Raw genomic sequence first — 13,280 nt, 5'->3', positions numbered from 1 at the left:
TACTAGAGAGACACCATAAAATGGTTTCCTTTAAGACATATCTGAAAGCATCTTTATTCAGAATATGAAGCCTGCACGCAGCTGGCACATTTTGGTGCATCCAACACATTTGAACCCTCCACTTACTTGTAAGAACTGTACATCTTGAAATAGCTCCTGAATGAACCTTCGCGATGGAAGTCGAAACGTACAATGTGCTAACAAGTAGGACACCTCAGAGTAAAGGCATATGTCATCAAATGCTTGGGGATACTTCTCCTTAATTCTGAAAAACAGAAAAATTTTGCAAGTCTTGAACAGACTATATTTAAAAAAAAACTATTCAATTAGATTTTGATTGTCATCATTAACAAAGTAGAACTCTTCAGTAATAGGCATTATAAATTCTGGATCTGACGAAGCAAGAAAACCAGAACAGACAGCATTATTTTGTACCAAAGTGGAAGAAATCTGTATTAATGAGATGAAACAGAATATATAATTTGAAAGTTGTACAGAATTGCTGAGATCACCTAGTCTTAAAATAACATGTAGAAAGAGAACAGTGTATCAAAGAATTGGCATCCACATGTACAGCAGTAATAAAAAATATGGAAAAGCTAACTTAATTACCTGTAAGCATTTCTGCATTTTCTTTTAGCAATTGTATGTCAGTTTCCAATGTCACTAGCACAGAAACCTACAGGTTTTATTATAACATTTGGTCCCTGCATTTATATTTCTATATTTTAACATGATTTTTTCTATAAATTAATTCCAGTAGTTGTACTCTTGCTCAAAGCAGATTTGTGTTTCTCAGAAGTTACTTTCAGTTTGTTTCTGCTTATCTGATATATATTATTTGGCACAAATAACAGAAAAGAATTATCGTTTCTTTTTTAAAAATGCATGATATACTGGGTATGTAATGAAATATCACTACAGTTGAATTACTGATTTTAAAAAGACTGCGGAAGAGTAAGAAATCAAAGACAGAGCAAAAATATTAAAAGGAAAATTATTTGCTTAGCTTTTACGTTACATTCAATCATTCAATCATATCTGCTTGACAATTTTTTGAGAAGTCAGAAATAAGGTCAATCACTATCCCAGAGATCTTAGAGAATACATACAACTAAATGTTGCTAAAACATCTGAAATGTACTGAACTTACGTCAGGAGTCCAGTTTCATGGCCCTTAGTTCCTACTGAACTACTCAAATTGATTACTAAACGTAAGACTTCTTTCCGCAGAAGTATTCTGCACACTGGTGTATCATCTGGGATTGATTTTACTCCTGGAAAAACAAATTAAACAGGATGGAGTTTGAACAGAATAGTCTTTGATTGTGTTAAACTTATGCTATGTAAGTCTGTTTTAGCATTCCATAAACACGCATACACACACAGGCATTTACGTGTATTTATCTATGTATTCTGAACTAGCAACAAATATATCCACTGAAACTAAAACTTAAAAAAAAATACAATATTCAGGAATTTTAACATATAAATATTTCAGAAAGGTAAACTACCATTTCATAAATGGAAAATCCTGTAAGATTCAATTACAGTGCTGTCTCTATCACTAAATCATGTTGTAAACTGGGCGAGTGATAACCTGCTCTGATTCTATCAGATGCTGGAGAAATTAGCAACCAGCTACTTCGTAAGAAATTATGATAATTCAAAATGTAAAACACAAGCCTAAAACAATGTCTTTCTTTTTTACAGAAATTCAGTAATTAAAAAAAATTTTTTTTTTTTTTAAAAACTAACACCAGTGTGGGAAAAAAGGCAATCCATTTGCTTCTAATGTCAGGTACAGAGCTATTTAATAACCTGCAGAAATGCTGCATAGCAAAAAGAGAAGAGCTTAAAAGTATGTTCTCCCATCTGGAGATGGTGGTTGTTTTTATTCTGGTTCTTTTGTTGGTTTTTTTTTTGTTTGGTTGTTTTAAATAATGAGCATTACTTTGTTGCAGTATGTATAAATGAAATACTATTTTTTCACAATACCTAAAAAATACTTTAAGAGTTATAGTCCCTAATAATCATAAGGCTTTCAAACTTACCTAGTACAAGCTCTGTACTCTTGGTGCTGCTAGCTGAACCATGGGATACTGCATCACTGCAGCCTGAAATTCCAGAAAATTTGGAGGAATGCACATCTAAGTGATTGTGTATGGTCTGCCCACACCAGTCAGTATATGGAATGTCTGAAAAATCTGACATAAACAACATGTTGCATCTTTGTTATTCACACTTCTCCTCACTTCAAATGCTTCTCTTATTTTTCAGCAATGGTAAGTGCACCAGTGTCTTGCATGCTAAGTACTGTGCAAATAAACCAGCTGGAAACTAGACGTTGGATTTTGGACAAATCATACTCAAAATGTCTAAAAATCACTTTTTTTGAATCTTAAAATACTCTAGTGAAAATAATCAACTCTAGACACTGGCAGAAACCTAAAAACTGTCATCATACATAGAGCACACATAGCATCACACGTATTGATATATCCATGCTCTATTTTATGGAACATAATAAAAATGCTCTTGCATATGCGTAATTTTTTCTTGTTCATACAATTATTACAGGTGTTGCAGAAAGGGCTCTGACTTCATCAATAGAAAGATGTGACAAGTAAGATTATTCTGGGAGGTTTCACTATCCACAGCCTTTGACATTTTGGATTTAAAGAGATAAATATAAAATCCAAGCTTTTAATTGTGGCGCAGTTAATAGAACCACAGAAAAACATAGGTCTGAAGGGACTCCTGGAGATCACAGAGTTCAACCCCTAGCTCAAAGAAGGGTTCACCTCCAAATGAGATTAGATTACACTGTGAAGAGCTTCCACTTACGTTCAACTGGAATTTCTATTCCTACAGCACATGTTCGTGGCCTCCCGTCCCTTGGCTGCGTGCCTCTGACAAGAGCCTGGCTCTGCTGCACCTGTAATCCCCTTACACTATTTGAAGACTACAGTTGGGATTTTATTGGCCATCCCTTCTCAATACCGAACTCATTGAGCTCAAACTCAGCTCTTTGGGCCACCCCTCACACTTTGTACATCATTCCCCTTGCCAACAGTACTCTTTATGTGTTACTACCTGAATGTGTAACACTGTTGTAAAACGGTGAGGATTCCTACTAAACATCCATTACTGGATTATCTTTTTATTACAGACATTGCAAAAAGGTGTGTAATTGCAAGCTCTGCAGAGGAGGTTAGGAAAAAATGATTCTGAATCTGATCTGAATCTCAAAATATGAAGGAACGTGACTAAACCCCAGAAATTACAGCTCAACTTCACAAACTCCTCAGATTTCCTTTGTTTTGTTTTATGGTAGAGACTTGCTTTGAAGTCAGACTTCTCATTAGTTTGACAGCAAGCGTCAGTTTTCAGGACATGGATAAGGTTTCAAATTTTGTAATTTGATAAGCTCTTACAAATATTTAAAAAACATGCAGGCACCCAGACATACTAACAACACTAGAAATCGAAAAGCTGGAAATGACTACAGAAATACCATTGGTTGCACAGTGAATTTATTACAGAGAATTCGTTTCAAGGTCAATAGTCAGTAAGAAGAAAACCCTTATAGATTGATCAATTTTAAAGATGAACAAAATTCAATATTTTTATTTAGCATTATCACACTTCCCCACAAGGAACACTAACCTGCACGACTGTATGAAGAGTTCATTTTGTTGTTAGGCTGATAACCCAGTATTTGAATGCAGACACAGTAAAGGCAGTTTTCATCTGTGTGCTCCTGTAGCCCTGTATCCTCTGTATTTTCTAAAAACTGAGAGGCATCTGAACGGCTGGTATTCATTATTTCTGTGAGACTGATCTGCTGTCGGAGCATCTGAAAAGGGCTTTTGACAACATCACTTGTACCTGACGGAAGACCTGTAGATAAGCAATTAGACATCACAAAAAACCACATCCAAGCAACCAACATTATTTCAATTAAATTTCCCCTTTTAAGCCTTTTAAGGCTGGGGAGGGTGGGTGTGTGTGTGAAGAGCTAGAAACTTTTTTTAAGTGGTTGAGCTCCCAAGATTGTTCGCATTTGGGAAACAGACATCACGTTTTAGTCCTGGCTTATCATATATAACAAAACATTGCAAAGGACAGAATTCAACCTCTAAACACACATACTGTAGACACATACTGTAAGAAGATATGTGGTAGATCCTGACATTATATCAACATTAGTAACAGTAATACCCATGTAACACTAATATGTTACACTTTTCATAGTGTCAAACAAGATTAGTACAACAATATACCAGAGGTTTAAATGACACGTGCACCAATGAACACAGAAACACAATTTAAAAAACTATAACTTAGTGCCTGTAATAGGATGAAACTAGACTCAACAAGCCAAAGACACTTTAGTGACATGCTCTTCCCTCGGTGGAAAATACCAACAAATACAATTTTGTACAAGAGTTACTTTATACCGAAACTTGGCAAACTACAGAAACACACTTTCAGGAAAATCAGCTTTATATATTACATTAGGAAAAAAAAAAATCAGTAAGGTATGTCTATTTGGATGTTCAAAGTGCTTGTAATAAAGTTCAAGTTAACTAGGAGGCAAGAAAACAGCTATCCTATACTACTTTAGGACCAATTTCAATGCTTCTTTTTCAGTTGTCCTACTGAAAAGACACATATCGATGCCCTACAGATTTCTGACTACTCTGGAGTAAAAAGGAAGTGCATTCCAGAACAAGCCAGGCATTGCAGAGCACTTGCAATTCTCTTGTACCATGTTCTATCACCTCTGCTGATCAACTGTTATGGAAACATCACAGAAAGACAACGTTTACTTTCTGAAATAGAAACCTAACACCTTTACTGGTTCCTATAAATTCACGTGTACGAGGTCAAAATGTAACATTATGCTCAATATGTGGCATACATATTTTATCTTAGCTTAAATTTTGTTACTTTCTTTAGTGCAGTATCACTATCAGTCTGCGATTCGCATTAGCTCATATTATAATCAGAGATATGTAGATTTTCCTCCTTCTTTTATTAGAGCAGGACCAAGCTTATGTTGCTTTGAAGCATCACCACATTATCTCAAACTAAATAAAACAGGGAATTAATGGCCTGCTATCCTGAATCCAGAACACAGCTCTCAAAACTTAACAGCTAAAAATAAATTTCCTTTTCTGTAAGGAAAAAAATCAACAAATAAACCAACACCCCACCCCACCCAATGTACAAATAAACAACAGAAAAGTACAGGAGAGGAACAAAACCAGTACCTCCTGTATCAGGTGCAAAGACTCTAGCTCCACGGTCATCAAATGGAGGTGTGGTTTTCTTCTGGAAATATGGAGTTTCCTTTACCTGGAATATTCAAGTGAAAATGAAAATTAGCACAGGTGGTAACCATATACAAAGGAAAAATAGATTTTATGAAGAAATCAGATGTTGTCTGTTCTTTACTTCAGGAAAAAGATCTAATTAGAGGAGGAAATTAAGAATGGGCCCCTGAATACTAAGAAAAGCAAATGAAAAAAACATACATTTGTGAATGAACATTTATTGAGCAAGGCTTATGAAGTCAGTAGATGTTAAAACAGTGGTGTCATGCTGTCAGGAAACGAGTGACCTAGAAGTGGCTATTCATGATCACTCTATACCACTGGAGATTTCGGGAGAGCAGTGCAAAAACACCCAGGACATCTAACATGTTTCCTGCAAGATGTTGTAGAGTCAAGACATGTCTCAACTCTCCCAAAAGAATTGAGAGAGAAAAAATGAGGCAACATAAATATGTCACAAAGACTGTAGAGGTGTTGTGGTTTAACAGCCAAACACCACACAACTGCTCGCTCATTGCTCCCCCACCCCAGTGGGATGGGAGAGAGAATCGGGAAAAAAGTAAAATTCATGGATTGAGATAAAAACAGTTTAATAGAACAGAAAAGGAAGGGAAAATAATAATAATGATGATGATAATAATAATAATGGTAGAATATACAAAATGAGTAATGCACAATGCAATTGCTCACCACCTGCCAAGCCTGTCCCCAAGCAGTGATCGTCCCTCCCTGACCAACCCCCAGTTTATATACTGAGCATGACGTCATATGGTATGGAATACCCTGTTGGCCAGTTGGGTCAGCTGTCCTGGCTGTGCCCCCTCCTGATTCTTGTGCACCTGGCAGAGCGTGGGAAGCTGAAAAGTCCTTGACTAGCGTAAACATTACTTCGCAACAATTAAAACATCAGTGTGTTGTCAACATTCTTCTCATTCTAAATCCAAAACACAGCACTATAACAGCTACTAGGAAGAAAATTAACTCTATACCAGCTGAAACCAGGACAGGAGAAAGAAAAAGCAGTCATTTCAGAAAGGGGGAATAGAAGCAGGTATGATGGAAAATCTTGCCTTTGCTCTAGCTTTAGTAATTTTTTGAGATTAGAAGTAATTTAGGTTTGAAAGGCAAAGGCTAAGTAAACTAAAAATAAGGAAGCCCACTGATTTACCTTTGGCATAGAACATGTTCTGTTTTCGATAATTAAGTAACAGAATATTAAACCCTGTGATGCATCAATTAGATGGGAATGTGTTTTAACCAAGTAGAAAGAGGAAGGCAATTGATAAGATATTTAAAATAATCTGTTTTAACTTAAATATATATATCTGTGAGGTTAAGTAAAGACAATATAATTTAATGCTATGATGATATATATACAAATAAACTAATATTCAATCAAGATCATGGTAGCAGGAAGTTAACTGTGTGATTATGCACATCATTTATGGTTGACCAATGAACACATCAATTACATGGCTGTAAAGAGGTATTAACAAATGTCCATAGACTATGCTAATTTTAGTATAAAAGTTAGCTGTCAACTAAAAACCTTATGACAGCATATTTATGCTACCATTGTTTTAACACTATTCTAACCTAGTCTCTGTCATTATGTGCCTGATAATACAAAACAGACTAGTGATTTTCTGTAAACAGGGTCAGAAAAGAAACTCTTGTTCTCCAAAATACATTCCTTTAAAGTACCACATGCATTTTTCCTCATTTCTCTAGATCTAATCTATTCTGATGAAAATGCAACAGTTGACTACCTGTCGTGGTTTAACCTGGCAGGCAGCCAAATACCACGCAGGCAGCCACTCACTCCCCCCACCCCCAGCGGGACGGGGAGAGAATCGGAAGGGTAAGAGTGAGAAAAACTCGTCGGTTGAGATAAAGACAGTTTAATAGAACAGAAAAGGGAAAATAATAATGATAATGATAGAATATACAAAATGAGTGATGCACAATGCAATTGCTCACCACCCGCGCTGACCAATAACCAAGTAGCGATCGGTACTTCCTGGATCACGCCTACCATTCATACACTGAGCGTGACGTCACATGGTATGGAATACCCCATTAGCCAGCTGGGCTGGCTGTCCTGATTATGTTCCCTCCCATCTCGTGTACCTAGCTCAGTCAGTAGGCATAGGAGCTGTCCTTGGACTAGGAGGGCACTTAGCAACAACTGAAAACATCAGTGTGTTATCAACATTCTCCTCATACTAAATCCAAAACACAGCACTAGGAAGAAATTTAACCCTATCCCAGCCAAAACCAGGACAGTACCTTTCAATATGAAAACGCAAATGAACCCAATAAGGTATCACATACATACCTGAAATATTTCATTGATATCCACTGGGAGAGCAAGGCCAATGTAATCATCAGAGCTACCATACGTAGCATTAGAAACCATGGAGCGAACAGAAGAGGAACGCTGAAGTGTGTTTTGGTTAATAGGACTTAATAAATCTTCTTTATCTAACGAAGCATAACTTAAAGCTTTCATGAACCTGTAACATTGAAATAATAAGTCACAATCTTGGTAAATCTCTCATTCTGGCACATTAAAAGTAAGAAGGACTGCTGACACAAAGACTATCCTCACCTTCCCATTGCAGAACCCAGAGCTTGTTACTCTGTCAAATTACAGCTACAGAATCATTGCTTTTTTCTGTATCATATTGTATTGCATGGTTTGACAGTTCCTCAGGTAAAAGTTTTGTCTTTGAAAGTCCTGGGACAGGGACTTGAAAGGTAGCAGGATGGAACTTCTGCTTGAGGGGCTGCCAACCCTGCAAAACCACACATTTTCTCCAACTTACCAGGCTTTGAAGATTTACAGCCCAGATACGGTCAGTAAAGATTTAAGCTTTTAAACTGCTAACTGCCTCATTTTGACATGTACCTATACATTGAATGTACCTTCCCTGGATATTCACAAACTCCAAGCTAGGCAGGCACATCCCTGCAAACGCAAAGCTTGAGCTTGCTAAGGTACCAGCGATGCAAGCAAGGAATATTTTTTTCCTGTGCTCTACAGGAGTCACTCATTAGCCACTCAAGCACGGAGGAAGAATTTGCTCAACGTGAAAGCACAAAGAACAAACTTGAACCTGTGCAGTGAGCAGAGCTGACTATGAGAAGCAGCCTGAGGAACAAACAAAGAACTAGGTTGGGAAATTGAGACAGGAGAGAGAACGCTGGAGAACAAGTCCTCAGTGCTGATCAGAGTCCTGATGATGGAAATTTCACATTTAGCCATTTGTTATTTTACTTCTCATTGAAGATTAAAAACCTATAAATGTTTTCTGCTAATCAACCTATATAGATGGTCTATATGCAGTGGATTAAAACTTCCTAGTAAAAAGAGACACACCTCAGGAACAGTAAATTTTTATGATATTACTGCAAATTATTATACGTTGGGAGGTAAAGTACAGTAAACATTTGATTTCTTCACTTTCTGCCATAGAAATAATTTTCTATCATTTTTTGTTTTAGATGGGCAATTAAAATGTCTTCTTATTCTATCAGGTTAACAGATTTATACTGAGATAAAATTAAATTATGAAGGTTTAACCATGTAAGGTTCAAGACATTATCATGCAATGGGAATGCACAGAACACAAATTATAGGGTATCAATAGTTTTCTTGCTACTAACTAATTCTGACCAATGCTAATGACAGCAGCAGTGGACTTACAATAAAAGTCAAGCTATACTTCAAAAGGACGAGAGAAAATGGCCTCAAGTTGCGCCAGAGGAGGTTTAGATTGGATATTAGGAAAAATTTCTTCACCGAAAGGATTGTCAGGCATTGGAACAGGCTGCCCAGGGAAGTGGTTGAGTCACCATCCCTGGAGGCATTTAAAAGACGTGTAGATGTGGTGCTTAGGGACATGTGTGGTGTACTCGGTAGTGTTATGTTAATGGTTGGACTCAATGATCTTAAAGGTCTTTTCCAACCTAAATGATTCTATGATTCTAAAATCCAAGAAGTTACCAATTGCATTAGTTATTTAATAATAAAGCATTCTACAATTACTCTCAAAATAAAATTAAAGATAGAAGTATTAATCCTAATCATTTGTCCCTGCTTTTCCTGGAAGAGCTAACAGATATATCATTAGTAGTGATAAACACCAGTAAGTTTTCATGAAAGCATGTCTGCAGGTGACAGGGTGAGAGCCACAATCAGGATTTGAGACATGCACATTAACATTTTTGGTTGGTCTTTAAAGACAGAGATAGAAAACTTAGCCTCACAAAATAATTTATGCAAAGAAATAAGCTTTTCAATCTTTTCAATGAAAAGAACAACTAGAAACATCACAAAAATCAATTTACAGCTGCTAGTTGCTATGAACACATGAATTTGTCAATGAGCATGAATCAAAGAAATTTTTCTGAAGACTGACAGAAAAATAGCCTTGGCAGACAAAAAAGACAGAATGTTTCTTTCCAATTTATTACTTAAACAGCAGTTAAGGACAATATTTAGCTGGAAGTAGTAACATACTCTGAAATTAAAAGGACCACAATTATTCACTGCATGCACTCAGCTAGTAACCAGTAAGAGAAACACACACTAGTTACATCATAGTCTTTCCACTCAATTATATTAGTAACCAACACAATCTGACAATCTCTTGTAATATGCACATCTGCAATATTCTAACCTTCTCAGATACGAGCCCTCCAGCCATTTCAGTTCAATGTTAAACAGGTCAGCTCAAATCCTTGAGCCTAACTACTGATACAAGAGATCATGAACAGCTAAGCATCAGGAATACTGTTAGTATTACACTGCATGCAGAGCCTCAGGATGAAAGTCCACTGCAACAAGGCTGTTTTGCCTCAAGAGCATGACTGCAAGGAATGGTACAACATTACTACAGCCACAACAGAACTTGTACTGCCACTGAAATGACACTGATTTGTTCCTGCATTAGCACAGGAAGCCAGTGACAGAGGAAGGAACAGCACTTCTGGTTTCCAGGATACTGCATCTTAACTACTGAATCATCCTTAATTTAATCAGCACACTCAGTCTAGTTCTAACTTAATGGAACAAAGGGAACCACACTTATCTTTTATGGCATCTTTGCAGAATCATGTGAAAATATCAACAAATGAACGTTGCTCTTATTCAGGACAAAAATGCATAGTAATAAGTAGGCACTATATACACTCAACTGGTTATGTGGCGTGCAGTTCAGGGACTGGGTAATTGCTGTTCTGTGCAGTAAGCAGATGACTAATGTACTTTCTCTTGTCTGAGAAAGGGTGTTTCGGTAAGAACAGAGATAGAAAGTGTCTTTTCCCTTTCAATAGTAATGTGAAAACCCAACGCACTAGCTAAAAGATGATTTGAGAGGAAAAATTTGGTAGGAGAGCTTTTAAGAGAAAGTTGTTAAGCACTGACTGTAGCTGCTGCGAACAGTGTCAATGTCATGAGCTAGATATCTTATGTAACTATCCAATTAGTCTTCAGAACATCTAATATTACTCAAAAATAAAGAGGTGACACTGCCATCTAAAAATAAACGCTATGAGTAAAATCTTTGCTCTGTTGTAGCTAAGAAGCCAAATTCACATTCATATTAGTGGTATCAGTGTCTCACCACTGGCCTCAATGCCACAGTGAACATGAATGTAACATATTGGCAGGAGTCCCTGTCCTAAAACCTCACCAAGTGACATCAAGAAAATTCTCTTCTGAAATATAGCTCTGACTACATGGGCAATCTTCTGTGATTGCAACTTTAGTAATGTTAGCAGTGCAATTGCATTTAAACATTAAAAAAGTTAAACAGGAAGCAAATGTGAAAAAAGTAAACATTTTCCTGTGTCACTAACAGCATTAAAGGAGCTGAGCACAGCTATGAAAGCTGGGCTTCTCTGACAGCACTTGCAAAGTTGAGAATTCTCATTCTATTATATTATTCTCCTAATATCAATACTGCTTTCAGTGAAGATATGAATCATTCTGCAACAACTGCCACTTTTAGGTGAAGTTGGAAAAAAAATATTACGAAGATACTTTTCTTATTTAATTGGTCTTACAGCTTTGAAGTAAGAAAGGAGTACATAACAATCTCTTACCGGCTTGGGGTCAGTCGAGAATCCAGGCTGCCAGACTTCATGGTAATAGTGTCAGTAAACAGCACGTCCTTTGCTGGAGATGCTAGGGCTTCTGAGTGAGACAGTGAAGGATGCATTCTCTGCTGTTGTAAGCGTTTTAGTGTAGCATAGCCAAAGGCATCTCGAGAACTTGTGTAGCTGAAGTTATAGTCAGCAAGACTTTTTATCGTAGCAAGAGAAGGAGCTTTAAGAGACTGGGCTCTTCGGGGAAGTGTATGAGAAGACCCTGGCAGTACCAGGGATACAGAGTTGGATTTTGAGAGAGGCAGGTGGTTAGATTGTGGTGTTGAACAGTGACTTGGTTTAACTGTTTTTGTGCTCACCACAGTACTCAAACTTCCGCAGTCAGTATCTACATTTGTAGTGTCCACACCTACAGTCTCTCTTGAAGGGCTAGAGCTCATTGAGCTTATGCCACTTGTTGTGGTATCTGTATTAAAACTTAGGCTACGACTCTTGAAATGTGTTTGTGTAGTACCATCTCCTATTAGCCTTTCTCTGCTTGTGTTTTCCCGGTGAATTTCATTTCCAAGACCTTTTGGCAGCTTCAGATCATTTTCTCCAATACTTGGGGTACTATCAGTATCTTCCATGTGCTTACTTCCAACAAAAGAAGTTTCTAATCGTAAAGTCTGAATTTTAGGAACTCTAAAAACAGGGTTGAATTCTTCCCCAGCAGTAAAGTCTATGCTACCAGAAGGTTCTGTTACTGTACGATTTCGCCTCAGGCCTGATTTACTGTCAGATGATGTCAGCTTTCCTCCTTTTGGATCACTGCTACTTCTGTGTTTTTTATTAGGTAGAGTAAGAGAATTCAGAATGCGATTTTTCACAAGTCTACTAGAAGAGAAAAAAGGAAAGGGACTACGGTCTTTGTCCTTTGAAGGTCCAGGTCTGTCATAAAATATTTGTTCTGCATCTTCAGTAATATCTAGGAAGAACGTACTAGTGGAAGTACTACCAAAACGGTCATCCTCCATGATGAACATGCCTGAAATTATACGAGATATATGAGACTTCATCACTGAAAACGGGCATTTCTTCAAAGTGTATAAACTATGTTGCGAAAAAGTAAGTAATTTTATGGAAGCCAAAGTGGGAGACTATGCGAATTACTGCAATTTTAATTCAACATTTTTTCTGCAGAACTTAGTAGTGTAAATTAAGTATCTTGAGTACCTGAGCTGAAGGTCTCATTGCTTCAAAAGAAAAGCCATACTATCTTATCTCAGTGCAAAAATTCAGCTACTAGGATTACAACTGATGTGCTCCTTTAATAGTATCTAAATACAGTATACTTCTGGATTTACATTCCAAATATCCATAGCAAAGTTAAAATGTATTAGACACTCAAAATATACAAGAATTTAAATACAGCAATACTCTGTGTGCATGTATATACACACAGAATATATGTATTTGTATTCTAGAATATTCCTTTGAGGACACTCAAATAAATATATCTTTATACCTAAGAATGGAGATTTCTGCAGGGTATTACAGCAAGCTAACATGACTTGAGATAAAAACTAGTAACTTACCGTGATGTTAAAATTTCTTACTTCTACATCAAATGTAAACCTAAGACACTGTTCTCCTCCTTCTCACTTGTCTACATCTCTCTGAATGCATGTAACTCTGTTCCCTCACTTGCACTCTTCTTTCTTGCAATAGCACTTTTACACCATTTGCTTGAACCTCATCCTGCCAAAAGGTTGGTAAGAACACCAAAATGCTGTTTTGTGGTGGGTTTGGGTTTTTTTGTTTGTTTGTTTTGTTGCATTGTTA

At 36.9% G+C, this 13,280-nt stretch overlaps 1 protein-coding gene across 3 annotated transcripts in view; it reads right to left on the bottom strand.

The window, feature by feature from the left end:
• The window catches only part of RICTOR (RPTOR independent companion of MTOR complex 2), an 89,978-nt gene that overhangs the window by 4,881 nt on the left and 71,817 nt on the right, over positions 1-13,280 (bottom strand). For 2 of the 3 annotated variants that reach the window (XM_075136798.1, XM_075136799.1), the window contains 7 exons: positions 11,454-12,483; positions 7,681-7,858; positions 5,280-5,364; positions 3,670-3,903; positions 2,055-2,207; positions 1,154-1,277; positions 127-265 (listed from right to left, as the gene is read on the bottom strand). In XM_075136798.1, coding sequence (XP_074992899.1) covers positions 127-265; positions 1,154-1,277; positions 2,055-2,207; positions 3,670-3,903; positions 5,280-5,364; positions 7,681-7,858; positions 11,454-12,483 — 1,943 coding nt within the window. Of the gene's footprint in view, positions 1-126; positions 266-1,153; positions 1,278-2,054; positions 2,208-3,669; positions 3,904-5,279; positions 5,365-7,680; positions 7,859-7,953; positions 8,141-11,453; positions 12,484-13,280 lie in introns of those variants that run through there. The other variant, XM_075136800.1, reaches the window with a different exon arrangement.

This window comes from Calonectris borealis, chromosome Z, assembly GCF_964195595.1.
Source record: "Calonectris borealis chromosome Z, bCalBor7.hap1.2, whole genome shotgun sequence".
In the NCBI taxonomy this organism is placed as follows: Eukaryota; Metazoa; Chordata; class Aves; order Procellariiformes; family Procellariidae; genus Calonectris; species Calonectris borealis.
The sequence above is the reverse complement of the archived record's forward strand: the minus strand, read 5'-3'. Positions and strand labels throughout refer to the sequence as shown.